This window comes from Miscanthus floridulus, chromosome 6, assembly GCF_019320115.1.
Source record: "Miscanthus floridulus cultivar M001 chromosome 6, ASM1932011v1, whole genome shotgun sequence".
NCBI classification, from domain to species: domain Eukaryota; kingdom Viridiplantae; phylum Streptophyta; class Magnoliopsida; order Poales; family Poaceae; genus Miscanthus; species Miscanthus floridulus.
Genome location: NC_089585.1, coordinates 137797602 through 137825307, shown reverse-complemented (window position 1 = coordinate 137825307; position 27706 = coordinate 137797602). Strand labels below are relative to the sequence as shown.

At 47.5% G+C, this 27706-nt stretch overlaps 1 protein-coding gene and 4 non-coding genes across 5 annotated transcripts; all 5 read right to left on the bottom strand.

Annotated features, from left to right (window-relative positions):
• Positions 1–9599: 9599 nt before the first annotated feature.
• Positions 9600–9735, bottom strand: LOC136462139 (small nucleolar RNA snoR77). Its single transcript, XR_010760658.1, has one exon. It is a non-coding gene; the product is annotated as a small nucleolar RNA snoR77 (small nucleolar RNA).
• A 103-nt stretch (positions 9736–9838) lies between these two features.
• Positions 9839–9946, bottom strand: LOC136462135 (small nucleolar RNA snoR100). Its single transcript, XR_010760654.1, has one exon. It is a non-coding gene; the product is annotated as a small nucleolar RNA snoR100 (small nucleolar RNA).
• Positions 9947–10099: 153 nt separating this feature from the next.
• Positions 10100–10174, bottom strand: LOC136462113 (small nucleolar RNA Z155). The gene has a single exon (XR_010760632.1). It is a non-coding gene; the product is annotated as a small nucleolar RNA Z155 (small nucleolar RNA).
• A 101-nt stretch (positions 10175–10275) lies between these two features.
• Positions 10276–10357, bottom strand: LOC136462076 (small nucleolar RNA R41). Its single transcript, XR_010760597.1, has one exon. It is a non-coding gene; the product is annotated as a small nucleolar RNA R41 (small nucleolar RNA).
• A 273-nt stretch (positions 10358–10630) lies between these two features.
• LOC136459824 (zinc finger protein GAI-ASSOCIATED FACTOR 1-like) lies at positions 10631–13984 on the bottom strand. Its single transcript, XM_066459660.1, has 3 exons — positions 13549–13984; positions 12389–12812; positions 10631–11641 (listed from the first exon to the last, which is right to left on the bottom strand). Exons 1-3 carry the CDS (start codon positions 13787–13789, stop codon positions 10744–10746), a joined length of 1563 nt encoding a protein of 520 aa, XP_066315757.1. The 5' UTR covers positions 13790–13984; the 3' UTR covers positions 10631–10743.
• Between the last annotated feature and the right edge of the window lie 13722 nt (positions 13985–27706).

Genomic DNA, 27706 nt, shown 5'->3' with positions numbered 1-27706 from the left:
AACATGATTTGCTAACCACTCAGGATGATACACTTCTTTAATAAATCTAACAACTAGGAGCCATTTTATTTCTACCCTAATAGCCTCTTTCTTGTCTGGCACAAATCGTCGGAGTTTCTACTTGACCGGTTTGGTGGTCGATGAGACATTCAATGAGTGCTTGATCTTCTCCCATGGTACCCTCGACATGTCTGCAGGTTTCCAAGCAAACACATCGTCGTTGGCACATAGGAAGGAGATGAGCATGCTTTCCTATTTGGGGTTGAGGTGAGCCCCAATCTTCATGGTCTTGGAGGAGTCATTGAGGCCGAGGCCGGCCTCCTTGGTTTCCTTGGACTTGGCGGAGGCACGCGGAGGCTCCAGCACTAGGATCTGTAGGTAATCGGCGGGCACCGTCTTGGCGTCGGTGACCATGCTAGCCATCTAGATGGAGAGGTCGATGGCTTTAGCGATGGCGAGACTCTCTATCTCATAGGCGTAGGTGGAGAGGTTGGCCTATAGGCCAGGACTCCTACAGGCAAAGGCATCTTTAGCACCAGATAGGCATAGTGCGGTACAACCATGAACTTGGCCAGAGCTGGCCGACCAAGTATGGCATGGTAGGCGGTGTTGAAGTTGGCGACGTAGAAGTTGATGTGCTCGACGCAGTAGTTGCTAGCCATGCCAAACTATACTAGGAGGGTGATCTCTCCAAGTGGTTTGGATGCCCTGACAGGTACCACACCCCAGAAGGAGGAGTCAGAGGGTGCGAGGTCTCCTATCCTGAGGCCTAGCTCCTTTAGGACTCTAGCGAAGAGGAGGTTTAGGGTGCTTCCGCCGTCGATGAGTACTTTCCTAAAAAGCACTTTCCAGACGGTTACATCAAGAACAAGGGGGAAATGCTTTGTGTAAGGGATGTCCTCCCACTGATCGGCCCAACTGAAGGTGATGGGGACCTCGGACCAGGGGCGATAGCTACGGTTGGTGATGGCGTCTTCCGCGTTGATGGTGAGCACCCAGCGGGCGGTGAGCTTCTGATCTCTTCTGCTCTCAGTGACAGCGAGGCCCCCGAAGATGGTGGCGACCACTTTGTTGTGATCCTAGAAGGCATTGTTGTTGCCCCTAGGTCATTGGTAGCCTCTGGCTCCGTCGTTGTTGTCGTCGTCTGGCTTTTTAGCCTGGAACTCCTTAGCCAAGCCAAGGCAGTCCTTCATCTTATGCTTGCTGCTTTTGTGGAGAGGGCACGTGCCTTCGAGAATCTTCTTGTACTGCTCATCATAGTTGCGCTTGGTGCGAGGTTCATTAATGGCGACGACAATGTGGTCTGGTCGGCGGCAAAGATATTGACCAGATTTGGACCCTTCTGGCCGGTCACGACCACTGTCACGATGGTGACTACGGTCATCGTAGCGGTGGTCACTATGGCATCGGTCGTTGAATCGCTCGTCGCTAGGTGAGTTGGCGATGAGTGCTCGCATCTTCATTAAAGCGTACTTCGGCCTCTTCAGCGTCGGCGTACTGATCGGCGGTCGTAATCATCTCGCCAATCCCTTTAGGTGGCTTACGATTGAACTTAGAGCAGAGGTCGCTATGATGGAGTCCTCGGACAAAGGTGGTGGTGACCTCAGCTTCCCATGATGTTAGGAATAGAATTCTTCATCTCGGAAAAGCGTCTGATGTAGCTATGGGGGAGCTCGAACGGTTTCTGGTAGATGCGGTTCAGATCATGCTTGGTACCTGGCCGAGTACACGTAGCCATGTAGTTGTCGATGAAGACCTTCTTTAGCTCTTCCCAGGATTGGATGGAGATCAGGGTGAGGCTTGTGAACTAGTTCATCGCAGTTGGCGTGAGCATGATGGGGAGATAGTTTGCCATGATGCTGGTATCTCCTCTAACGGTGCGCACAGCAGTGGCATAAGCTTGTAGCCACTGTGTGGGGTTCATTCGTCCCTCATAGGGCTCGACCCCAGTGATTTTGAAACCACAGGGCCACTAGAGTGTTCGGAGTGCCCTCATGAATGCTCGGGGCCCTTCGGGATCATCGTCGTCATGATCTGCAGTGTTGTCGACATTGAGCGGCTAGAGGGCTGAGCCCAGATTACCGAACTCTTGCTCGTACTCTTGACGGCGGCATACTTCTTCTTCATGGCGAGAGAAACAGCGCTCGTCAATATAACGTCGCGCATCTCGGAGATTGTTGATGTGCGCTCGGATGTCCAGGTCAATTTCCTAGTCGTGTTGGTGAGGGTGGTCAATGCAGTTGCCCCTAGCTCCCTCCTAAAGAGGTTGTCCATCGTCACGGTGCTGGTCGGCGAAACAACTTCGGCTAGGGCAGCGATTAGATCTCGGCGCGGTGGATTGGCAAATCGAGCTCGTGGAGTAGGAAGGTCTATGATCTTGGTGGATCTTGTTGAACTGGTAGTGTGCCTCTTTAAGCATGGTGGCGACCTTGGCAACCTCCAGTGTCTGCAAGAGCCGGGTGAGCTTGTTGGCAGCCATGACCAAGTTGGCGCTTGGGGTCTTGTAGACGTCGTGGCCGTCAACACGGACAAATTCATCATCGAGGTTGCGTTGGAGTGGGCATGGCCTTCCTTATGAGTCGAGCTGATCGTTACAAGTAGCCTCGGCTAGTACAAGGGCAGCCTCATTTTCTCGATGCTGCGCACGGTTGACGTTCCTATTGACACGAGCGGTACAGTCCTCCTCGATTTCCCCATCCCGTGGGGGGGCTATCGATGCTGACATTGAAAATTTCACCTCTACGGAAGGGCGGTAAAGGAGGCTGTACGGCGGTAGTTTCAGCGATGATCTCCATAGAACCCTAGGACTAGGAGTCTATACAGCAGTAGGTTTGGAGGGATGCTTCGGGGCATCGGCTGACATGTAGCATGTTGACAGTCGGCGAGAGCTGGTCAGCGAGAGGATGGATATCTCCCACCTAGTCGGCGAAGTTTGCCCTTAGGGCATCTTGATAGGTGGCGGCGATGCTGGTGAGCCCAAAGGGTAGGGCTATAACCCTTGGAGTTTCCTGATCCACCTTCGATAGATCTAAATCGGAGGGTGGTCGGCGCTGGACTAGAGTGGTCAGAGCCGATTCTACGATAGAGAGGCAATCAATGAGCTTCTGGCCAACCTGATCGATGGATGCGATTAGATTGTCGTTGTTGATTTGCCTCCTTTGGTAGCAGGGGAGCGGGCGGTGAATTGTCGACAAAGACGATCTCGGAGGTGGTTTCAAGATCGGATCTGCAGTCATAGGTGTTGGGGTGATAGGCGTAGTATTGATCTGCACCGGCTCGATGAGCTCTCCAACTCCGTCAGCATTGATGATCTAGGAGATCGATCTGACCGTGAAGATCTGGCCGGGCTGTGGGAGGGACGAAGAGCCTACAAAACATACCATCTTGTTCGACATGGAAACATCATGCACACCCCTACTTAGCTTGCCAACTATCGACAGAATATCATCGGCAGTCCTCCGAGGGGTATCCTATGAAGGTAGATTGATTGATAGAGATGTGTGTAATCGAGAACAAGAAGGCAACAGAGACATAAGAGTTAGATAGGTTTAGGCCATCTGCACGACGTAATACCCTACTCCTATGGTCTGTTGGATTGTATTGGCTATCGTATGATATTGCGTGTGTTTGGACGGGGTCCCTGCCCACCTTATATAGTCCAGGGCACAGGGTTACAAGTCGGTTAGATTTAGGAGATAACCGAAAAGTAATAACAGATTATAGGAAACATGGGATCATACGTATCCTCACAGATCTCGTAGTATCTTCAGAATATCCTTTTGATGTCTTGCGGGACGCGCCGAGCAGCGTCGTGCCCTGTGAAAGGATTAAGATGCCCAAGAGGGGGGTGAATTGGGCTAATTCTAAATTTCTTTCAATAATTAAATCCTACGGTTAGCCTAATTAACCCCTTGTGCCAAGAGAGTGTTTCTAATGTTCTACTGCACAAAAAGACTTGCAACCTAAGTTCCAATCCTACTCTAGCTTGGCAATTCTATGAATATAAAGACAAGTATTGAATTGCTCAAAGTAAATGCTCAAAGTAAAGAGAGAATGAGGAACGCGGTGATGTTTTGCTGAGGTATCGGAGAGTCGCCACTCTCCACTAGTCCTCGTTGGAGCACCTGCGCAAGGGTGTAGCTCTCCCTTGATCCGCGCAAGGATTAAGTGCTCTCTACGGGTTGATTCTTTGACACTTCATCGCGGTGAATCACCCACAACCGCTCACAACTTGAGTTGGGTCATCCTCAAGCTCCGCCGGATGATCACCAAGCTCCCAATCACCACCAAGCCATCTAGGTGATGACGATCACCAAGAGTAACAAGCACGAACTCTCACTTGACCACGACAAGCCTAATGAGAAGGGTGGATGCACACTTTACTACTCTTGATCTCACTAATGAGGGCTCTCTTTGGGATTCTCAAATCTCAATCACCTCACTAGGACCTTGCTCTTCTTGGCACTCTCAAAGGTGTTTCTTAGCTGTTGAAATGAGCAAAAGTACCCCCACACACGAATGGAGGAAGTATTTATAACATGAGCTGAAAAATGAACCGTTATGTGCCTCTGCGGGGTGACCGGATGCTCCGGTCATATTGACCAGACACGCCGGTCAGTTCACCCGAATTCCAGTGATCAAATGGTAACCGGACGCTGGATAGCGTCCGGTCATCACTGACCGGACATGTCTGGTCGTGATTTTCCCTCTCTGAAACCTTACTGGAGTCGACCGGACACTGGCCCTCAGCGTCCGGTCACTTCTAGACGACTTCACCTTGATCAAATGAACTGACCGGACTCTACGCCAGTGTCCGGTCACACCGAAGCCAGCGTTCGGTCAGTATTTGACCCTCCATTCACTTCCAACTTTCGATCGTACGTGAATAAAGTTTGCTCCAATGGATCTAAGGGCTTTGTAGGAGCTACCTAGTGCTAGGTTTAGCAAGTGTGCACCACACCTAACCCACTAGACTCACCTAGGTCAAGCTACCTGTCCATACCCCCCTTAATAGTACGGCCAAAGGAAAAACAAAGTCCTAAACTATTCTAAGTGTCTCTTCAACACCAAACGACACTTAGAACTAGTCCATCCTTAACCTTGTAGTCCATTCTTTCAAAACCGAAACGATTTCCATCGTAGGGGCATGACCACCATGATAGCCCAATCGATCTCCATTACCATGACCTAACTTAATTGTCTCTGCAAAACACACGTTAGTCATAGTAATCACGTATTGTCATTAATCACCAAAACTCAACTAGGGGCCTAGATGCTTTCACCCCGCAAGGCTTCGTCTTGTGGGCTGAGCCGCCCCTAGGGGCGCAGCCCATGTGATCTACCGTGGGTATCCGGGGCCGTACCCCCCACAATAGAGTTGCTCCCACGGATACGTCGGGGGCGGGGGGGGGGGGCTGCCGCTTGTATAGATTGACTTTGGGCATATGCGACAATGGGGCCTAATATTAATATAAGATAATCATGGAGCAAAAAGAATCTAATAATTAGTTATGTTAGCTCACTTACATGCATGGATGATCCGCTGATCAAGATCACAGTGGACTACAGGTTTTGCTAGTTAGGCACAGAGAATCCCAGGCAAACAAGCAGAGAAGATGAGAGTGTATATTAGCTCACTTACGTGGATGGATGATCCGCTAACGATGGATAACAATGTTTAGTGAGTTATTAGCTCTGAATATGGTCAGAGAAGGATATGGGACTTGAAGAAGACGGGAAGACTCAGAAGATGAATATGGGAGTCTAGAGGAAGATTCTATCTTTAAAAATAGGGTTAGACACAGATAATAGACAAACAATTAGGGAGGCGGAGGAACGTTAGGTTCAAAAAGACACCATAATTAGGGAGGAGGAGAGGAAAGTTAGGCTCAAAAAGACACCATGGTTCCAACGAAGCTGTGGGGCAGTGCTATCGTGGAACTTGAGGTGCACGACAACGCTGGAGGAAGCCAATGCCGAATACATGGTTAGATTAGCTTTCTAAAGACGGTGACTTGTACAGTTGTACCTCTTTGGATCATGTGCAACTTGCAAGTATGGTTATATAAAAAAATCGTAGAAATTTGGCTTATGCTGATGCTTATGCTGATTTGTTGTGAGAGAAAAACATTGTTCGTTTGCTGAAAAGTACTGCTGAAGCAGTGCTGCAGAACAGGGCCTGTTGACAATAATGATGATGATGGCTAGATTATGGGTATATTTTCAGCTCGCTGTGCAAATATGTAAAGAAGGCATGAATTTTTTGGGAAGAAAAATAGATGTCGTGCGCTTGATAGAACTGTTTGTGAACTGTCGTATCAACTGTATTAACTTGGACTCGTTCTGTGTAGGTGTCGGATTTGTCTTTAAAAAAAGATCTAAAGATAAAATATGAGGTGAGTAGAAATCAATAGGATGTTAGAGTAAATATTTATCAATAATTAAATATATAAAAAATCTCAATCCCAACAGATTTCCTCAACCTCGCCTTCCAAGACCAAAGCAACAGACGTCGAAAACCACCTGAGAAGGAACCACTAACTCCGTAGAACAAAGAAATCACCTCAAGTCCATTGATGAAGTTGGAGTCCACACCTACAAACCATCTCACAAGCCCATTGACGATGTTGGAGTTCACAGCAAACTACACCGAGACGAGGAAAGGGATTGAAAGTACATTTGCCCCTGTTGTGGGTTTTGATGTATTGGTGACATCGAAATTAGGAACTAATGGGTTTTTAATGAAATATATTGTAGCTTTAGTCCCATGAAATATTTAAATTGGTGCTTTAGATGAAATGGAGTCCCTCAATTTGTTGAAGGTTAAAAGGGGGACGAACTCAAACGATCTCATGTTTCTATCTTATGATTTTGAGTTTAGGTATGTCGTACTCTAAGGAGAGATGTAAATTTAGGTGGTCAGAGAAAGATAGAGTGCTTAAGTATAAAATTAAAATTAAAAGAGAGACACTCTAGTACTTCACGAACACTTACAATTAATTTTCTGTGACTTTCGTCGTCGAAACTTCCGACATCTCCTGGGAGTTCCAGAAGTCATAAGTCCCGGCAAGAGCTGGAAGTTTTGGCGCCTGCAGACTTAGTCGCCTGGTTGCCTGACCACTGGCTGCGCGTCGAAAATCCCAACTGCCAGAAGTCCCGGCAACCATCGGGAGTTCCGGCATATGCAGTATTCGTCTACTTCCCCTGGCTTTGCTGCTGACCATGGAGGTGCCGGAAGTTCCAGCGATCTGGGTCGAAACTTCCAACGTAGATCTGAACGGTTAGAATTTGCCTTGAAGTATAAATAGCTCTCTCCTCTCTTCTAACTGTTATTCACTCATTCATTACAACCTACATTCGTCCAAAACAGCTCCCAAGCATTCAAGACTCCCCTCTCCTCTCCCATTTACTCCCAACTTCGATTCCTTCAAGGATTTGAGTGAAAAGAGAGTGGGTTGAGTGATAAAATCGTCTAAGTAAGCTTGAGCACTTGATTTCTTCATCAAGCCGGTTGGATTTGCATTTGTTACTCTTAGGGCTTTGTCTCTAGCCTGCTAGGCGTCGCCCAAGAGCTTCCATCTTGTAAAAGAGTCTTGGGAAGTTTGTGTGACCCTTGATTTCTAGTGAAGAACTCAAGTGACCTTTGTGGTTTCCTTGAGAGGCAAGGCGGTGGAAGAGACTCCGACCTTTGTGGTCACCTCAACAACGAGGACGTATGAGCTCCTTTGTGGGGTTGTCGAACCTCGAGATAAATTGTTGTCTCTCACGTGCTTGTTGTTGTATTGTTTGAAATCACTTGTTCTTGGTTGTCTCTTTCTACCTCTAGCTATATCTTAGAGTTTGGACTCGATCTATGGAGTGGTGGCATTTCAACGTCAAGGGAGTGATCCTACATCACCTAACCATTAGGAAGTGGGGTTGTAAGCTATTTCATTCTCAAAGATCATTTTAGCAATGGTTTAGTAGTTCATGTAGGAGTCGAAACTCCTGGCCAGTTTGCGTCGGAACTTCCGATCGTCGAAAGTTCTAGCTCAAACTGTCGGGACTTCCTACAGTTGCTGACATTGAACTTTAGTTTGTATTGTAAAATTTTTAGATACGCCTATTCACCCCCCTCTAGGCATTATAAGATTCTTTCAGGGATGGACCTAAGTTACATTATTTTGATGCTTCGACTATGTCTTTGTTTCACCGTCATCATTAGGCTAGTCTCGATGCATAATTTCATAGCGTTGTTACCAAGACAGTGAAACTTGGACGAAACACCTAATTAATGCAAATGAAACTCATATAAAATTTCCACTAAGACTGGCCTTAGGAACACGAAACCTAGACAAGCTAGTACATAATCTACACCTCTAGGCAAAGCATAGCTCTGTTTAGAGAGGTTTCGCGTGGCTGAGTTCCGCAACAGTGGCACTCTTGTAGAGCAACTGTGGCAGAGCCCCGCAAAAGCATTCACAATTGTAGCACTATTGTGGAGAATTGCGAAGGCTTGAACCGGTTTAACCGACTATCTATCCTAGGGAGTCAAGCCCTCGAGAGGAGAGGTACCAAACGGGCCTTCATGATCACTAATCAGATCCTCGGTGACGGAAAAGAATTCGGACGATAAATAGTGGTAATAGTTTTAGCTCTTTTACCCGGTTAAAGCATCTGAAATGGTCATTCTAAAGCCCACTCACTAAATCATCAGTTACAGTCATTTCCATAAAAAAATATTTTTTTAGCTTTTCAACAGTATTTTTATATCTTGTGTGTGTATATATTTGAAAAAAAAATCAACATAGAAGATGGCTTTATTTAGATAACCAAATAAAGAATTTGTTAGAGCAACTCCAAGAGAGGAGCTAATCGTTTCATAAAGATAAATATTTCTATTATTAAGTAAAAAATATCTCCAACAGACTCCCTCTTCAAATTTAGTTGCTCTCCAGTCCGGAAAATTTGCTTGCTACATATGGAAGGCAGCCTTAAAGCCTCTTTAAATTTAGTTGCTCTCAAACCCAAAAAAAATTCGCTTGCTACATGTGGGAACGCAGCCTAAAAGCCTCTCCAAATTCAGTTGCTCTACAACCCTTCGCTTGCTACATATGGGCTATGGCTCGCTTCGCTTGCTACATATATGGCTCGCCATCGATACCACGCTCGGCGACCTCTTCTTGTTTACCCTTCCCATCCCCCTCCCGTGCAATCTGCGGCTGCCATGTCGCTGTTGTTTTGCGCAGGGTATCTGTTATCGTATCTTGCGTCCGAAAATAGAGAGAGCTAAATGATTTTGAAAGTGTGATGTTCATTTTATCCAGTTATAAATCATGTGATCTTCAAAACGTATCCCGCGTGCACAATCAGCATTTGACTTGAGCAAGAATATTACGGTGTACCGGAGGAAAAACCATAATTTCCTTTTGCCGTTAAATTTTTTTACTGCGGTTAATTTGTTCAACCTTCGTCTCGTGTAAATGAGCAATTCATTTAATTAAATTTATATAGCAAAAATGCGTTTAGTTGAATAGCAAAGGAATGAGCAATTCATTTATTCAAAATTAAATAGCAAAAACGTGCTTAGTTGAGCACTTTCAGTTTCAGAGAAGGAAACAGATGTTCTTAGGACTTACTAGACCAGCCTCAACGAGGGGAGGCGACCTCCCCCTCAGCTGATCTGAAGACCAAAAGATTTCTCTCCGAGTAACGCAACACCTCCATTGCCATTGTAATCGGACAAAGGGGCTGCCCGAATCGTTGCTCGTTCAAATGCATTCAGAAACTGACATATTTTAAAAATCTCAACTATTAAAAATAGTAGAATCTCAACTATTTCAGCAATCTACGCGAGCGTGAGTGTAGGTCGAATCCAGGCCCGCAAGATCAAAACCCGTGGGCATCAAAGCGAGCAGACATGCAGACCATGTTCGTCTCCGTGCACACTACCATGCTTCCTTCCTGTGTTCATCATCCAGAGCATCGGCTTATTGTGCACGGATCACACAGCACATCACCTCATCTTATCTTCATCAGGGTGAAAACAAGCTACGACGTTCGGCTTCTAAGGAAAAAATAAATAGAAAGATATAAATCACATCAAAAGACAAGACTTTGGGGTTGATCAGATAATTGTAGTCTGAATTTTTGGTCAACACTCGAGCATCTGTCAAGGTTTATCATCACATCAACAGGGCAAAATCCTGCCTGATTTTTTGGTCAAAGAAACTGCTGACAACAGATTCGAAACAAAACAAACCGAAACCAAGAAAAGAACAGAAATCGCATGGATCCCAAAAGGCTCAGAAGGATCCATTGGTTCGTATCGTCAGGAGTCAGAAAATAGGTAGGTATTTTTGGTCATCACAGCCTTCAGCGAGATCCAGCGACAAACGCAAGCAATCAAGCAAGAAACCAAATCAATCCAAAGAGAAAGAGAAAACAGAGAAGAAAATGAAGGCGATAAATGGACAGTCGTGCTACCATGTCGGCCGATCGATCAACAAACCTGACGATTCCGGTGGCTGCAGCAGCCGAGAGGATTGCGGCACTTCGGAGGATTAGAGGAAGCCGTCGTTTATGTAGGGGGCGATTTATGGGTTAGGGTTTTCCGGTTCCGGTGACTCGGATGGTGCTAGATTGACAAGAATACCCTCACCCTCTTACTGGGCCGGCCCAGTTAATTGGACAAACCACGGCCCAAGGGTAGTAAGTTTGCATTTGCACGAGGAAGGAAACAAGCAGGTTACATAGATACTAGGCCTAAGGCCCAAAGGGGCAGACATCACTGAAGCAGCTCCTCTGGTCCTCGACGCCGAGGTAATCCACGACGCGGCTGTCGTCCGGCCGCCGGTGCTCCATCTGCTGGCCACCACCACCGCCGTGCATCAGCGATCCGATGGCCCTGGTCATGGAGCCGACCCCATGGCCATGGCTGCTGCCGTAGAACTGCTGGCCGAGCAAGAGCCTACCCACGTCGAGGCCTACCAGCTGCGTCTGGCCCCACGGCAGCCCATCGTACGGCTCCAGCGCCGCAGGAGTCTTCAGAGGCCCAAAGGGGCCCATGACGGGGAGACGGTGGTCGGGCCCGCCCAGCATGGGCCCGAATCCGACGGTGGAGAAGCCCGCGCCCGCGCCCACGCTGTACCCGCCCGCGGTCGCGCCCATCTCCGCAGCCTTCTGCAGCAGCGCCGTGGCCGACATGCTCGCCGAGGCGGCCGCCGGGGAGAACAGGCCGCTCATGCTGGCATCGTCGAGGCCTGCCGCCTTGCCGCCGCCGCTGAAGAAGGTTGCCGGTGATGGCGGTGGAGGCGGCGCGGGCCTCGCGGCGCCCTGTTGCAGGCTGGAGAGCATGCACCCGGCCATGCTGAGCGGCGACAGGAGCAGCTGGTTGTTGGCGGCGGCGGCGGCGTCGGACATGGTGGGGAGTATCCTCAGAAGCGGGCTCTTGGTGTGGAGGGTGAGGTCGTCGTCGTCCTCGCAGGCGGCAGCGTCGAGGTCATCGTCAGGCTGGGACGACGATGGCGGCGCCAGGTGGTGGGGTGCGGCTTGGCCCTGGAGGGCGGAGGCCACCGTCGCCATGTTCATGGGCTGCGATAGCTTGTTGTTCTCCTGGGCTAGGGCGTCGCAGAAGGCCCTGTGCGTCACGAAGCTGTCTCGCCTGCTCATGGTGTGTCCAAGATGAGCAGCCGTGAGAAATTAACGACCCATTTAGACCAGAAGATACTCAGATCATATGGATCGGTAAAATAATGCTGATGTTACATTATTACTACACCTAAAGAACAAATTACTTCTGTCACAGATTCTATCTATATATATGCACGGCATGTCGGCATGTACATGAGAAGATACTCAGATAGATGCATGCAGGACTGAGGGACCTACGCCTGGTCGCACGATCCAACGTACGTCTGTGCCCTACGCAAAACGCAGATGCTGTGTGATTCTTTTTTTTTAACGTTACGAGAAAGACAAAGCGTAGTTAGAAAGTGTAGTTAGTTCATCAGATCCCATACATTATTGTCTGAAAGATTTATTTCCTCAGCTATATTATATATACTAGTGTGTGGTGTGTGTGGTCGCCATGCATATGCATCATGGCAATGCAAACTCTAGCTTTCACTGCGTGTGGCGTGTGAATGTGATGAAGATGGAGTATAGTTTGGTCGTCAGAGTGAAGAACAAGTCCAATCCGAGCAGGCACGGACTCTGAGGTTGGTGTGCCACAAAAACAAATCCTCCTTGGTCTTCCCCAGGAATCATAGCTGCTACAGTAGGATAAGCCAAAATAGACATGCTGATCGATATGGATGAACAATGCAAATGCAATGCTGAAGAAGTTAGCGCCAATGGCGTTGAGGCCACCCGTGCCGACGCCGACGCGATCACGCGACGACTGACTGACCTGGAGAAGACGGTGCCGCAGTCGCACTTGTACTCGCGGGTGCCGCAGACCTTGGCGTGCGCCTTCCAGTCGGAGTGCACGGCGTAGCGCTTGGCGCAGCGCTCGCACTTCCACTTCTTCTCCCCGTGCTTCCGGCAGTAGTGCTTCTTGATCCCCGTCAGGTCCCCCAGCGCGCGCGCCGGGTTGTGGTGCACGCACGACGCCTCCGGGCACACGTACACCCGCTTCCTCGGCGGCCCGCCACCGCCTCCAGGGCCGTCCGCGCCTCCGCCGCGCTGCCGCAGCTTCCACGGCAGGTTGTGCCCGCGCCGGTGCAGCTGCAGGTTCTGGTCCCGCTGGAAACCCTTGTGGCAGATCTCGCACACGAACCGGTTCGTCGCCATCAGCGTCCGCGGCGACAGCGCGATCACCTCCGCGCTCGGGTCTTCATCACCGTCAATAATTCGTCGTCGGTCGTCGTTGCATGCAAAGACATAAGCGCCTCATCATCAGTATTCAGTGCAACAAATTGGAGCATATAGTATACACATGCAGTAGTTGTCAGCTGATATTTTTTTTAAAGAAATCTACCAGGACAATGTTGCACTATTTATCAAAGTGTATGTATGGTTGAAATTTGAGCTCAAAATGTATTGATGGTTTCAGTCTGAAGAATAATACAAGAATCAATTAGCTGTTGCTGACCTCATTCTTCATGGGATCGATCGTTTTCTACCAAGAAGCTAATGCCATTATTACAGTTTAATTGCATTAAAGAATGTATTGAGGATCTATCTAGCTATCTACCAAGTTAACTCAAGCTGCCACAAACAATGTTCAAAATATTCCCTTACAGTATGTATGTCGTCATCTTATCACCGCTAGTCTCCGGTGAAAGGGAGGTTTGGACTTTTAAACAGTTACTGTCATAATTGAACTCTCTGCCCTATCAATCATAGCTAGAGCCTAGAGTTCACAAGATTTGCGAAAGACCTTAAAGATGCGCAATGGAAAGAAGCCATTGCTGATCTAGTCATATCAATTATTCTCAAGAACTAGCATACGTCCTAAAAATATTCGGTTCGAATTGGAGATAGTAATCTCTCCATGCATGCGCGCATCTGCATGTAGCTTTAGCTATGATGGGACTAATTAATTAAGAATCAGTGTACTGCAAGAACCTGGTGTCCCCGGAAGGCTTCTCTTCTTCTTCACAGTCGGTGGCGGTGGTGCAGGCGGCGGCTCCGAGGGGCCGGCGCCGGTGACGCGTTGGAGATCGCCGTCCTTTCGCATCTCCATCGGGCCACCGAGGAGCGGCTTGATGTGGTACTGCATGAACTCTTCCTCCACCTCCCTAGGTGTGTTGCTCACAGAAGACAAGCTGCTGCTGCCAGTGCACTCCCTAGCAGCAGCTCCCGACATGGATCCAGATGACAGCAAGCAACTAACCTTGCATGCACGCACGCACGCATGCGCCAAAAACACACGCGCTAGCGAGATCAACAAATTACAGAGACAGACACCTTCTACATCACATCACTACAATACACACTCTTGTTTGTTGCAGAGAGGGGGGAGGGAAGGAGGAAGTGTGTGTTCTTCAGTTGTCTGAGAGACAGACAGCAGACAGTATAGAAGGGAAGGGGGGTGGTTGGTCTCGTATTTATCCTATCACTTTTCCATGCTTCCTTTCACACCTCACCACATTCCAATTAGTACCTTTCTGTGTACTCCTCCTCCCTAAAAAAATACAATTATCGTTTTCCAAAAAATCAAATAATATACATTTAACCAATTCATGTAAAAAAATATCAACATTATGCTACCAAACAAGTACCATTAAATTGATCAATGATCATATAATATGTTTTTATAAAAATCTATTTGAACACATAAATTTGGATATGATTTTCTATAAGGAGAGTTAAATGTAAGAACGAAAGTCTGGCTTAGTCCAAACTTAAAGTTGCATTTTTTTTTGTGTGTTTGAATGGAGGGAGCACAGTCCTAGCTAGGTGCTTGTCATTTTCTGTATGTGTGTCAGTGATGGCTAGCATGATATTAGTATGTCTCGACAGTAATATAGACTTCTAGAGAGAGAGGAGCTGATTAATGTGTACAATGTACGGCTATCCGCGCGAGCTGGGAGACGAGTAGACAGTAGAGAGAGCGCGCGCGAAGGCTTGTTTAGTTACGTGTGTAAAGTTATAGGGTGTGTTATACAGAGTTGTTGTATGGGTGTTTGGATATTAATAAAAAAATAAATTACAGAATCCATCAGTAAACCGTAAGACGAATTTATTAAGCCTAATTAATCAGTGCATTTAGTTATTTTTAGTTTATATTTAATACTCCATGTATGTGTCCAAATATCCGATGTGATAGGGTGTAAACTTTTTGGGAGGACCCAAACAAGGCCTGAGTTTTATATGTGTGCATCGTTTGGATCTACGCAGTGGCCTTTGTTGTTTCCTCCCTCGGGATCGTCGATCGGCCGGCTACAGCGACAATGCCCATGTTTTCCTGGTATAAATAGCTTGCAATGACAGCAACGTGCTGTGGTGGTCAAGTTGATCGGCTTCTTCTTGTCGCCTTGTTTTCTTGCCTAGGGCGCCTGCATGCCCTCGTTTTCAATTCGGCGCCTATAAAATTGCAATTTAAAATGCGGTTACCGATCCCCAAAACCAATCTTTCTACCGACCTCGATCGGCTTCCTTGAATACACTGGAGCCTTCTCTTGACTTGGTTCAAATCAATGCTTATTTATGTTAATAAACTAACCGTGTAAAATTAATCCAACTTTTTTTAGCTGAAAAATATCATGACATCTCTATATTGATAGCGATAACGAAGAAGGTGAGTGCATATCAAAGGCAACTATGGCCTCCCTGGTATTTCGATCGGGTTTCTTTGGAGTAAACGGTGATTATATTATGCTTAAATATCAATATCAGCTTGATATAAGAATCATTATCCCTTCTAGATCTTACTTCGAGCTCTACCATTGACTGTGAACGCTGTGGTGCATGCTCAAACGACTGTTTGTGCCTTGTACCAATCTACTCCCTCCGTCCGCAAAAGAATACAATTCTGGAACAGTGTCATGGTTTAGTACTTCAAGTTTGACCAATTATAGTTAAAAAATATAAATATTTATAATATCAAATAAACATCATTAGATTAATTACGAAATATATTTTTATAATAAATTAATTTGGAGTTATAAATGTAAATACTATTTACTAGAAACATGGTCAAACGTGAAGCACTTTAACTAACACACATACCATAGTTACTTCCTTTCACGGATAGAGGTAGTACGTTCTTAAATTTCAGGCCAACTCGCTCCAGTATATATAGATGAATTGAGATGGATACCGGACAATTCCTTAGCCAGCAGTGACAACCGGGACAGCTGAGTACTATACGTGTATATATAATAATGATCACCGAAAATGTTGAGAAGAAACAAGATGCATGCGTCAATGGTTTGTGCTGCAAAGTACAAAATGACAAGAAAAAAAAAAGATACTTGAACTGTCTGAAACCAAAAGCAAAGATCTAGGACCGTTCTTTCTTTTCTGAGACAGAACAAATATATTATTGCCGATGAGCTTTTGATTGGCATGGACCCCGTGATCTTAAACCTGAAATTAATGCAGTGTTAATCATGCCTACAAGCTACCAACATGTACTGTGTCACCAATCGCACTTGCACCCCACAACCTGGAAAAACATCCATCTCCATCACAAAATAATTGTACGTCTCATTTTTTTATAACTCAGTTTTTCTAAATTTAACTAAATATATACAAAAATTACTAATGTTTATAACGCGTAATAAGTATCACTAGATAAGTGCAATATATTTTTATAATAAATATATTAAGAGATACAAATGTTGTTAATATTTTTTCTAAATCTAGTTAATCTTAAAAGCCGTGTTTGACTTGTCAAAAAGCGAGACGTGCGGTCATTTTAGGGCGGATAGAGCCGTACTTATCCAAGTAGCTAGGAACAACACAGTAGTATTTCAGAAGCAGCTACCATTGCATCACTGCTTGTTGGCTGTGGTTAGATGGATAGACTGATCGACAGGGAACGAACTGGGTGAGGAACTCAGGTTCGATGTACTGCATATATCCCTCTTTCGCTTTGCTTATGATTTCAAGACATGATGACGTGAGGACCTGTAGGTCGACAGCGGCAAGATTGATTTGAGTGCATATGTATCACCTACAGCGACGCTGCGCCGTGCCGTGCCATGCCGTGGAGGTAGAGTGAAAGCCGTGGAGGTAGAGTGAAAGCAAGAAGAGACTTCAGACTTTTCTTCTAGAGCGAGCGAGCTATAGCCTATAGCTAGCTAGGTAGCTGCTGCTTGCTGAAATGGCTGGCTGGCTATTCAGTAGAGGATCCATAGAAATTAGAATATGGATAGATCACTGTCCTCTCTTGATGATTGGTATAACGGATCTACTGATGACTAATCGCCTATAGTTAGCTGCTTAGTTTAGTTTCGCCCGTACGAGCTTATTAGCTCGTTGCATCTCAGCATATTACCAAATTTACCGTTGTTGTCATAGTTGCGCATAGTCTGTACTAGCACTGATGTTTTGTCGTCTCTGTCGTCGTCTCCGATTTTGTTTTCATCGCAGCTGTGCATATTCTTTTGGAATTTGGAGCAGTCCATGCTCGCTGCAGTGATCACTTCTTGAAAAGGAAACATATGCCGTGCGTTTGCTCTTACCTGTACTTCCAATCCGTGGCACCGGCAGGCAGGCAGGTTTGGTCAGCACTTGGGAAGAACTGAATTATTATTATGTTACTGGCCATCTTCTAATCCGCGGAAGCTCGAGACCTGACGCCATCTCTTGTAATCTTCCTGGAACTGGAAATGGTTGTTTAACTAGCAGTGGGAAGTCACAGTGACACTGATGATAGTGAACAGTACGTACCATACGATGGGCACCTCGTTTCTGCAGACAGCGTGAAGGTAGGTGAAGGCCTGGCTCCTGCAGTTGGATTCATTCAGAATTTCAGTTCTGAAGAAAGTTCATATATATCTTCGCTTTTTTGTCCTCCTGGTGTAGTATGCTATTATAGATTTGAAGATCTTCAGATGATGCATGATCTATCTGACGGAGGTAGTAGCATACAAAATCACTATTCGACAGCAAGAGAAGGCCTGGAGCATACTTGTATATTTAGGAGAGCTAGTAGAGAATATAAATTATCACAGAGGAAGGTACAAACAAAAGTATTGACGTATACAGAATGTAGAGGCTAAAGAGATTCCCTAGAGGGGAAAAGATTACGTCATTTCAAAGAAAGATAACAGAGAGAGCTAGCTACGGAAATGCGACAAATCATTGGTGCCTGCCTGCACTGCATTCATAAATGAGCGCGTCCGTCCTGAATCTTCGCCGCTTGATCGACGGCACGTCAACACCTAATCTCGATCGGTGCCAATTATTGGCTAGCAGTAGCAAGGGAAGTTTTAGAGGAGCCATAATGAAGGAGGTGTGCGTGCATTAGGATATGCATGGTAGCAGCTCGATCTATCATCAAATAAGAAGGAAAAGGACTTGGCAATTGAATCCTGATAACCTGAACACCAAAGGAGAGTTTCAGGATCCGTCAGATAGACAACCCAACCCAACCCAACCTGTCTTGACGCGTTTACTATCTACCATAGCAGTAGCAGTGTCCATCTCGCTTTTTTTTTTGAGACCTCTAATCTAAGTAGAGGTGTAGTATGTACTCTTTTTTCTATTAGCGTTTGTTTGGCAAGTTGCTGTAAGTTTTCGATGAAATCTTTACTATTCTGCCTGCCAAATTGAATGATGTATTCATTCCAAAAAAATGGATAAGAGCCGAGAAGTCTTATATTATGAACCTTTGATTCTAAAATTCAAATTCTTCTACATTGAATGTATAGCTGCAGCAATAAATTTTGATCAGCCTTTCTACCCCTCTGGATACAAACACACAAGGTGAAGCTTGATTCCAGGAATCGTTAACACAGCGAGCTAAGCCAAACGAGCTACGGCTCGTCCTCGTGTCCATCTCGCTTTGGTAAACCTGCATATCACTGAAAAAGGTTTGGCAGCGAGGAGTTCTTGAGTTGTCTGCCATTCGACAGGAACTAGACAATGACAAGACGACCCTTTTTCTTCACGAGAAGAGAGATCGATGTGGGCAACTAATGACACGGCGAGATGAGGTGGCTATAAAGTCAAAGCTGCGTGTGCTAATCTGTCTGTAATCCTATGATGCTGAGAGACAAAGCAGAGCAGAGCTGAGCGGAGGCACTAGCGCTGGGGCCACGCGATTCTGCAGCAACAGAAAGCCGGCCGGCCGGGCGGCCGGCGTGCGGCTGCTGTTCGCTGGTGCACACCCCACCGGGTGTATGTTTGGGAAAACTCGTCCCCTGCTCTCCTTTCTCGATCGTGACCGGAGAAGAAGGCTGAAGGCCGGCCGGTCCTCGATTACAGTCGCCGGAGTTGGCTGGCAAGAGCTAGCGTTTAACTAGGCATCTCTATCCAAGGAAAAGGAATAAATACTGCACCTGCTGGTGAGCGCAGCGGTGACTGTACGAGCGAGAAAGCAAGCAACTGCACATCGGTCTTTGGGTTGATTTTCATGTCCTAGGCCCCAGCCCGACATATCCGGAGCTGCGACGTCGTGTCATTCTAATTTCTAATACTGTACGTTTCAGGTGCATGTGTGTCATGTGTCTGACACAAAACAGTTCTGGATTTACAGTACATTGCCTTGTTCGTATTTAAGTTACTGAAATTTGACGACGCTGATATCGATTTATTGGAAGAGAAAATAATGTTTCCTCGCTGAAAAATACTGCTGAGAAACCTGGCGTATTTAAGTTATCAGTATCAAATACTGTACATACGAAACGCTTCCTAATTGGCTCGGCCCAAGCGTTGTCCTGTCTCTGGGCGACACGGGCGGCGGCCCCAACCAGCACCGCCACCGGACTCCTCCCACCCATCCCCACCCTGCTGTTGCTCGAGCTTGCCGGCGCTTGGCCGTGCGGAGGCGATGAAGGCAGCAGCGGGGCACTGCACCCTCTCCAGTCCTAGTTTCTCCTCCTTCCTCCATCCATGGCTTCCGATCTCCATGGCTGGCGGTGGTGTGGCGGCGCGGGCAAAGAGCAGATCCACGTGGGGGACAGCCAGATCCGTGCTCCTCCACCACGGATCTGCGCTCTCCTCGTCCTCCTGTGTAGGCTTCGCGGGGCTCACGGGCGTGACTCCAGAGCTCCACCAGGAGCTCGTACAAGCTGCGGCGGCGGCACTGTCTTCCACCCGAGATGATGCGTGAGAGACCAGCGCCGACACCAAAGAACCCCCGCCGTCCCCTCCACTCTGGTCGCCGCTGCTACCATCGGGTGCGGCGACGGTGGCCAGGGCGTGCTGCTCGGCAGTGCTGCTCGGCCGGCCATGCGTTTGCCGGCTGGGCTTCCCTCGGTCGTGCCGGCTGCTGGCTTGGCTGGGGCTGTGGTCTCGCGCCAGCAAGGGCTGGCGGCCACAGCTACCGGGGCTCGGCCGCTGGATTTGGCCGGTAGCAGCCTCCGGAGGCCGGATCTGTTCCGCCCGGGCTGGGGCTTTCTGCATCCTTCTGGGTTGGTTGAGGCTAGGGCGAGAGCCCGGACGCCGACGTCTGCGGACGTCGCTCCCTCCTTCGAGGCGTCCTCTTCGTTCCTCTTTCCCCGTCTTGCTGGTGCGTACGCTTGCTGGTGGGCGCCTCCCACCGTCGCGGACGAGTCCGAGAATGGCTCCGCGTGGTGTGGCGGTGACCGACACCCCCCTCTATCCAAGCGCGAACGTTTACCGGTGCGCGCCTCCCACCGGGCGAGTCCAAGAACGGCCCCACATGGTGTGACGGCGGCCGGCACCCCTCCCTCTCCGCCCAGGCATGGGCGCTTGTTGGTGCGCGCCTCCCACCGTCGCGGGCGAGTCCGGGAACTGCTCCGTGCGGTGTGGCGCCGGTCGGCACACCCATTTGGCGCTTGCTGGTGCACGCCTTTCACCAACGCGGGCAAGTCCGGGAACGGCTCCGCGTGGTGTGGCGGCGGTCGGACCCCTCCCTCTCCATCCAGGCACGGACGCTTGTTGGTGCGTGCCTCCCACCGTCACGTGCGAGTTCGGTAACGCCTCCGTGCGATGTGTCGGTGGCCAGCACCCACCCCCTCTGTCCAGACACGGATGTTTGTTGGTGCGCGCCTCCCATCGTCGCGGCGAGTCCGGAAATGGCTCCGTGCGGTGTGGCGACGGTCGGCATCACCCACTCCCTCGTCTAGGCGCGGACGCTTGCCGGTGCGCATCTCCCACTATTGCAGGCGAGTCCGAGAATGGTTCCGCACGGTGTGGCGACGGCCGACACACTTCATAGTGGTGCTGCTACCCCTCAGGCACAAGGATCGGGTGAAAACCTTGCCAAGCTCTCGCTTGGCTGACGATGATTACGTGGTGGCGTCATTCATCTCCCTGGAGGCATCATCGAAGAGCTCCTATGTCTTGCTGCGGTAGTCTTTGCATTTTACTAGTTTATTTATGGTTTATGCCACTCCTCTCCCTGGTGCTAGGGTGTTGTTGTTGTTATTGTTTTCAATCTTCAACGTTGTAAAACAAATACGAGCTGATTTAGGGCTATATCAACATACATTCAGTTGGAGAGTAATCTCCGGGTTTCATTAAAAAAAATACTGTACATACGTACCAGTGAATCCCTCAGTAACGGTCCCGTTCGGCTGGTAGAATTTAGGCTGAAACTGGCTGAAAAATACTGTTTTTGTTGAATTATTGTGTGAGAAAAACATTGTTTCGGTTGAAAAAATAAGCCAAACAAGTCGAATATGGGGTAAGCCGAACGGGGCCATTAATGGCATCAAAATGCGACTGAAGAAAGGATTGAGAACTCAGCGGGCAAAACCTTTACAATAACATTTGGACAAAAAATACAGTACATCTACTACAACCTTTTTTTTTAATTTTAATACTTTTTGGAAACTAATTTAAAATCTAACACGGTCGGTTTTTTTAAAAAAAACTAACACTTTTGGCCGCGCCTATTACCCTGGCGCGGCCATATGCCTGTGTCGCGTCATGCATTGTGGCACGGCAGAGGGCTAACGTGGCGGGGACCGGAGTCGTTGACTGCTGACGGGGCAGGGCCTGCCGCGCTACCGATCTTGGTGCGGCACTCCCGCGCCCTGATCCGTGGCGCGGCATAGCCGAATAAAACAGGCGCGGCCAGTCCCGTCCCCCACCCGGCCCTCCATTGCCGCCTCCCTTCCCTTCCATTCCTCGGCCGTCTCCCTCCCACGTCCTCGTGCAAGGTAACGACACACATTTTATTTTCGTTTCAATGGTGGATAGGTATATTATGAATGGGAGCTATTATTTAGTTAGAAGTATGTTTACTATGCATATTTTTGTTGCTCTAATTGTCAGTTATATTATTTTAGTTGCATTGCAAATGATTATATTTTACAATAATTTGCGTTGTCTTGATTGATGTTTAATTTGAACCATTTTATTAGATAGAAGACATGTTTTGGGAGCGGTTATGGCGAAAACAGGGTCGTTCTAGAGAATTGTACCCCATCGAGTCTAGCAAAGATGCCTCCGTCCCTCCTGAACTCACTGTCCCTAACTGTGACTGTGGTCATCCGGCCAACGTGTTTCAATCGAAACATTCAGACACAACGGCTCGTTGCTTCTACACGTGCAGTCGTTTTAATGTAAGTAATTGTTTCCGTATGTTTTTTCTTCTTCATTTGTATTACTAGGTTACTAATATTTTGTTGGAATTTTGTTGTGTAGGCCCATGAGAGGTGCTTTTTCTTTCAGTGGATCGACGGTGCAGACAAGTTTGACCCCAGGTACCTCCTTTTCGATGATTGGTGGAGAGAGCGACATCCACGAGAGCACTTTGAGCGGTGGGTTTCACCTCCCCTAACCCCCTCCAATGACGGCTAAGGAGAAGCACTTAGCCGCAGTTAGACGACTCGAGGAACCTCCTCTGTGCCATTGCGGAGACCGAGCCGTCATAAACCCTGACAATACGTTAGAGTTTGTGTGTCCAAATAAGCATGAAGTAAGTGCAAAGTGTATGTGTTGAAATATTGAGCTATATGAGTCATGTACTAATGTCACGTTATTTAGGTGTATTCAATGGTGAAGTGTCGTTTCAAGGAGTGGTTGTATGGTCTAAGAACAAATGGCCCAAAGAACCTCCAAAAGCAAAGCAAAAGAAGAAAGAAAGGTTAATTTACAAAGCACCGCCAGTCAAGTGCGAATGTGGTGTTAAATCTAATTACGGTCTAGTCCCTTCAGAGCTTAGAATAGGCTATTATTGCGGCCATATGATTGACTATGATGAGGTTGGTTATTTTTGTGGTAACCATGGAATCGTATTTTGTTTCTTTTGCTAAGACATATATGATATAATTTATCGTTTGAATATAGCACTAGGAAATGCAGGTGAAAATGTTACGATGGTCAAGCTAAGTTCTTAGATGAACTGAAGGGGAAGCAAGTAATTGCACGAAAGAGGGGATATGAACCTGACTACGTCAACCTTTTCGTTAAACATCACAAAGACAAGATGCGTGAGTTTGCTAGATAACGTGGTATTTGTAACTCGATCGATGTTGGGCTTGTCAAATGGGGATTAGAGAGACGGATGATATCAGAGGAGGAGAGGGTAAGGAAGGAGGCAAGGGAGGAGATAAAGAGTACAGATGCAGGTCTTGAACGAGCATGTTGTTTCATTATGTGCCAGTTAGTACTTCAAAGCCTTTTTTTCGTTGCCTGATTTTAAATGTAATATAGTCGCGTTGCTAACTGATTGTATTTTATACATGAAGGGATTGGATGCAGCGAGGACCATATTGTAGAGTTGGCTCGTGCAAGGTACGAGGAAAAGAAGTTAGATCACGGCTCGGTAGTGACACGGACAGACAGCATCTAGCTTCAATTGAGTTGTTGTCGGTGCTGTACAAAACTACAAGTGGTGTCGCGACCGTGCGCAAGTTGAAACGAACATGAAGCAAATAAATGAAGGACAAGTTGCCACATCTCATTTTCATTGGTTTATAAGTCTGCAAGTTTTCGACAACAATATTCATTCGACATAAGTTCGACGTAATGAACTAAGTCCCTGGAATATAAGGATCCCTCGAACGCCTCTTGGAAACCTCGTCGTCCGGTGGAAGAAGGGGGTCGTCATACTCCACCTTAAGAAGGGGGTACAACTGGTGCGGCATGGGAGGGGCCATCCTATTACAAATTGATAAAAAAAGGTTAGAGTATTCAAATTAACAATATTTAGATTAACATTATATAGCATTGCAAAATTTGAACTACTTGTTATGCAGTACGAACATAATATGAAATCACCTGTTGCCCTCGTCTTCTATGCTGGCTAGCCTTGTGACCAGATTGTTTGCAAACGGAGCATAGATTCCTACCACGGGTCTCGTTGAAGTCTCCCCCGCCCCTCTCATAGCGTCCATATCCCCCTTGAGTCGCTTCTTCTTCCTCCTACCCTTCACTACCTTCATTAGATTCGAATGTGGCATGTAGTCATAACCATTATAAGGTGGTCACTGTGTCGAGTCAAGGTATGGCTCGAAGCTCATCTTCCAAATACTAACGGTGTTCGAACGGAGATACAAGGGTGATATATATGGTAGATCCTTATAGTTGTACCCATGAACCCTACAGGCCGTGATCATATGAGAGCAAGGGGCATGCATGATCTGAGGGACGTTGCAACTACACTCTACCTTTTCAAGATCAACTCGGTAGTTTCGTCCACCATAACGTTCGCCGCCCAAGCTTGTGCCACCCTTGCCCCATACACTAAAGATATGGTGGCAGGGTCCATACGGCTCGGCAGTGTGCTGCTTGGCCAATTCCTCGACCTCCTTCAAATGTTCAGCTCCAGCCTTTCCAAAATGCCCCTGCTCATCTATATTCCTCTACACAAGTTCCCACCTCTTCACAAAATATTCATTGCACTTATGAAACGAGAACTCAACAATTCCAAAAATAGGCAACGATCGAACTCCGGTGAATACACGGTTGAAGGACTCCAAGGAGTTAGTGGTCATGATGCCATACCTGAAATCCCCCTCGTCATATGCTAATGCCCAATGAGCCTTATGTTCCATCTGTGCCTCTAACCAGGCCTTTCCCACTACATTTATCATCTTGTCTAGTTCTCTCTTTGTCTCCCTAAACTGGTGCTCTATACGTACACAACATAGAGCCTTTACTTTGTCACATACCTCCTGCTTTCGCTGACGCGCCAGAAATTAGTGGCAAAGTGTCTCATGCACCATCTATGTACTAGAGGTGAGAACCCATCTATATGCTCAGCTGTAGCATTAAGAAGCCCTATGTGACGGTTCGAGATCAAACATATAGTGCGAGTTGGGCCAAGCACTTGCACACGTAGAAGCCGCATGAACCATGACCACGATTCATTGTTCTCTCGCTCTACCAAAGCAAAAGCCATGGGTACTATCTGGTCCTCAGGATCAACAACAGCAGCCATCATCAAGGTGCCCCTGTACTTTCCTATCAGGAAAGTGCCATCAACAAGTATGACTGGCCGACAAAACTAAAATGCATATTCTGTTTGCGTGAATGACCAAAACACACGATAGAGGACATGCCTCAATGGGTCCCGAAAAAACATTCCTCCGGTGTCCACAAACCATTTCAAGCCAGGGTTGTAGTAATGCATTGCACAAAGGAGGCAGGGCACCTTGTTGTATGCTTCCTCCCAAGTACCCCATCGAATCGCCAAAGCAATTTGCTTAGCACGCTAAGCCTTTTCGTACGTCACATCGTACCTAACAAATCCAGATATGGACTGTTGTAAAGAAGACACCGAGATGTCGTTATTATCATCAACGAGCCCCAATATACGACAGGCAAGGTAACATGCAGTGAGCTGCTGATGATTTTCCTTTCCCTTATTGTCTAGGCAAGTGTGGGGTTCGACAACTTTAGTTATCCTCCACTTGCCATCACTCTGTCTCTTTCGTGCATTTAACCTCCACAAACAACCGTTCTTGCATATCACGTGGTACCTCAACTCCTGGTCTGAATGAGTGATGGTGTATGGCCTATGGTGGTACACAACATAGTCCTGAAGGAAGAGTTTCATCTCTGACGTTGTGTTGAATATCATCCCCTTCCTAAGGGTTTCTTTCTCATGGTTATACAATGAATTCCTATACAACTGGAGACCGGTGTCATAAACTGTCATATCCGTCATGTTGATAACCCTATAGTTTGGAACGCCCATGAAAGGTATGTTCTTGGACCTTAGTTGCTCAAGCTCAGTCGTTATGTATGGTGGTGGTGGAACATACTGTTGCGCTTCGCTAATTCTGGCCCATGAATCATAGGGGGTATCATCTGCAACCAAATCTATGACTAGTCTATCCTGAGCCTAGACACCATGCAAAACCTCAATTGGTACTGGTAATGGCATAGTATGAACCAGTACTTACATGGCATCTGCCGCTGTTGGCGTAGCATCTGTACCTTTTTGGTCATCAGAATCGTCTGAATCACTGCTGACTACATCACTGATCCTGTCCTCCTCCTCCTGCTCCTCTTCCTGTTCGAAATCATTAACATCGAAGTCATTGCTTATACAACCTACTGCAGTTGAATGAAACTACTCCTGCGTCAACTGACTATCCAAATCCATGTTACCCTGAGTTGCTTCCCCATCGACCCCTAATTCATGCTCATTGCCTCCAACATCGTCAATGGACGGGCTATCCTGAACACCCTGCATCCTGTACCCATTCGCCACCACCACCTCAGCCATGGGCACATTGAAACCTTGGAGAACCCTAGTGTAGCGGGACCAGTGAGCAGAGTCACACAAGGGCATGAGAACATAGTGTGCCCTAGTCTTCCTAGTATCAAACCTCCCCTTCAGTGTGAAATCACCATCAAACTTTACATTCAAACGGACACAAAGGTCGTTGAAGCTAGGAGGTTCATCAAACCATTACAATTCTTCTTCCATATCCTCAAACATACCATCTTCTCTCCTAACACTTCCTCCATACAAAACTCTAACACAACAATCCATCTGCAAAAGCATTAAAAGAAACAACTAATTAGACTAAATCTAATGTATAACTAGACTCAATAACTGTACTAACTAAACTACCTAACTTTACTACCTATACTAACTATATTACCTATACTAACTAAACTAAATAACTTTACTAACTATATTGTAATAATTTTACTACCTATTAGGGGAGTACCTCGCTGCAGCGCGCTAGACTAGGCTGGGAGGCGTGGGCGTAGTCCTCGGTGGGTAGCCGCCGTGTGTGGCCGGAGGGGGTGGCGTGCCGGCGTGGGGGCTCGGCGGCCGCGCCGGGTGGCCAGCGGCCGTGCTGTGCTCAGCGGCGGGCTAGCTGGCGTAGGCGGATGCGACCACGGCGGCCGGTGTGCTTAGCGGCAGGCTGGCATGGGCAGACGCGGCGACCTTGCTGCGCTTCTCAGGCAACGGCGGCTGCTCGGCCACTGGCGGACGCGGGCAGCAGCGGCCGGTTTTATTCGGCTCTGCCGCGCCACGGATCAGGGCACGGCAGTGCCATGCCAAGATTGGTGGCATGGTAGGCCCTGCCCTGTCAGCGGTCAGCGACTCCGGTCGCCACCACATCAGCCCTCTGCCGCGCCACCATGCATGGCTCGACACAGGCATTTGGCTGCGCCATGGTAATAGGCGCGGTCAAAAGTGTTAGTTTTGAAAAAAACCCGACCGTGTTAGATTTCAAATTAGTTTCCAAAAAGTGTTAAAATTAAAAAAAAATCTCAACCGTTGTGGACTCATGGGCTTCCACTTCTCATTTTTATTTAAGAAGTCATGGGCTTCTACTACTGAAGGACTACTGGGCTAGCATGAGCCTAGGTGCCGGTCTGGCACATATGACTGGGCTGAATGTAAAATTGACCATTAGGAACAATGGCAGAAACACACAAAGACATCCACTCAAAAAAACACACAAAGACCTTCTTGTCCCTTCTAGAGCGCTACCGTTGAGAGTGGCGACTAGGGGCGATCTCGCGTTCCCCCATCGATTCGTCGTTGTCGTCGCCTCCGTTGCCCTCACCGGCGTCAGAGGAGGGGGCTAGATGAATTGACAGAGGATTTGTATATACCCGTACTTATTAGGTTTAGGTTAAATAAGTTAGGGTTAGGTTTTCCCATGCACGTTGTGTGGCATGGATTTGTGTTCCTGGGGGCGTCTCTAGTGGGCAACGGCGTGGA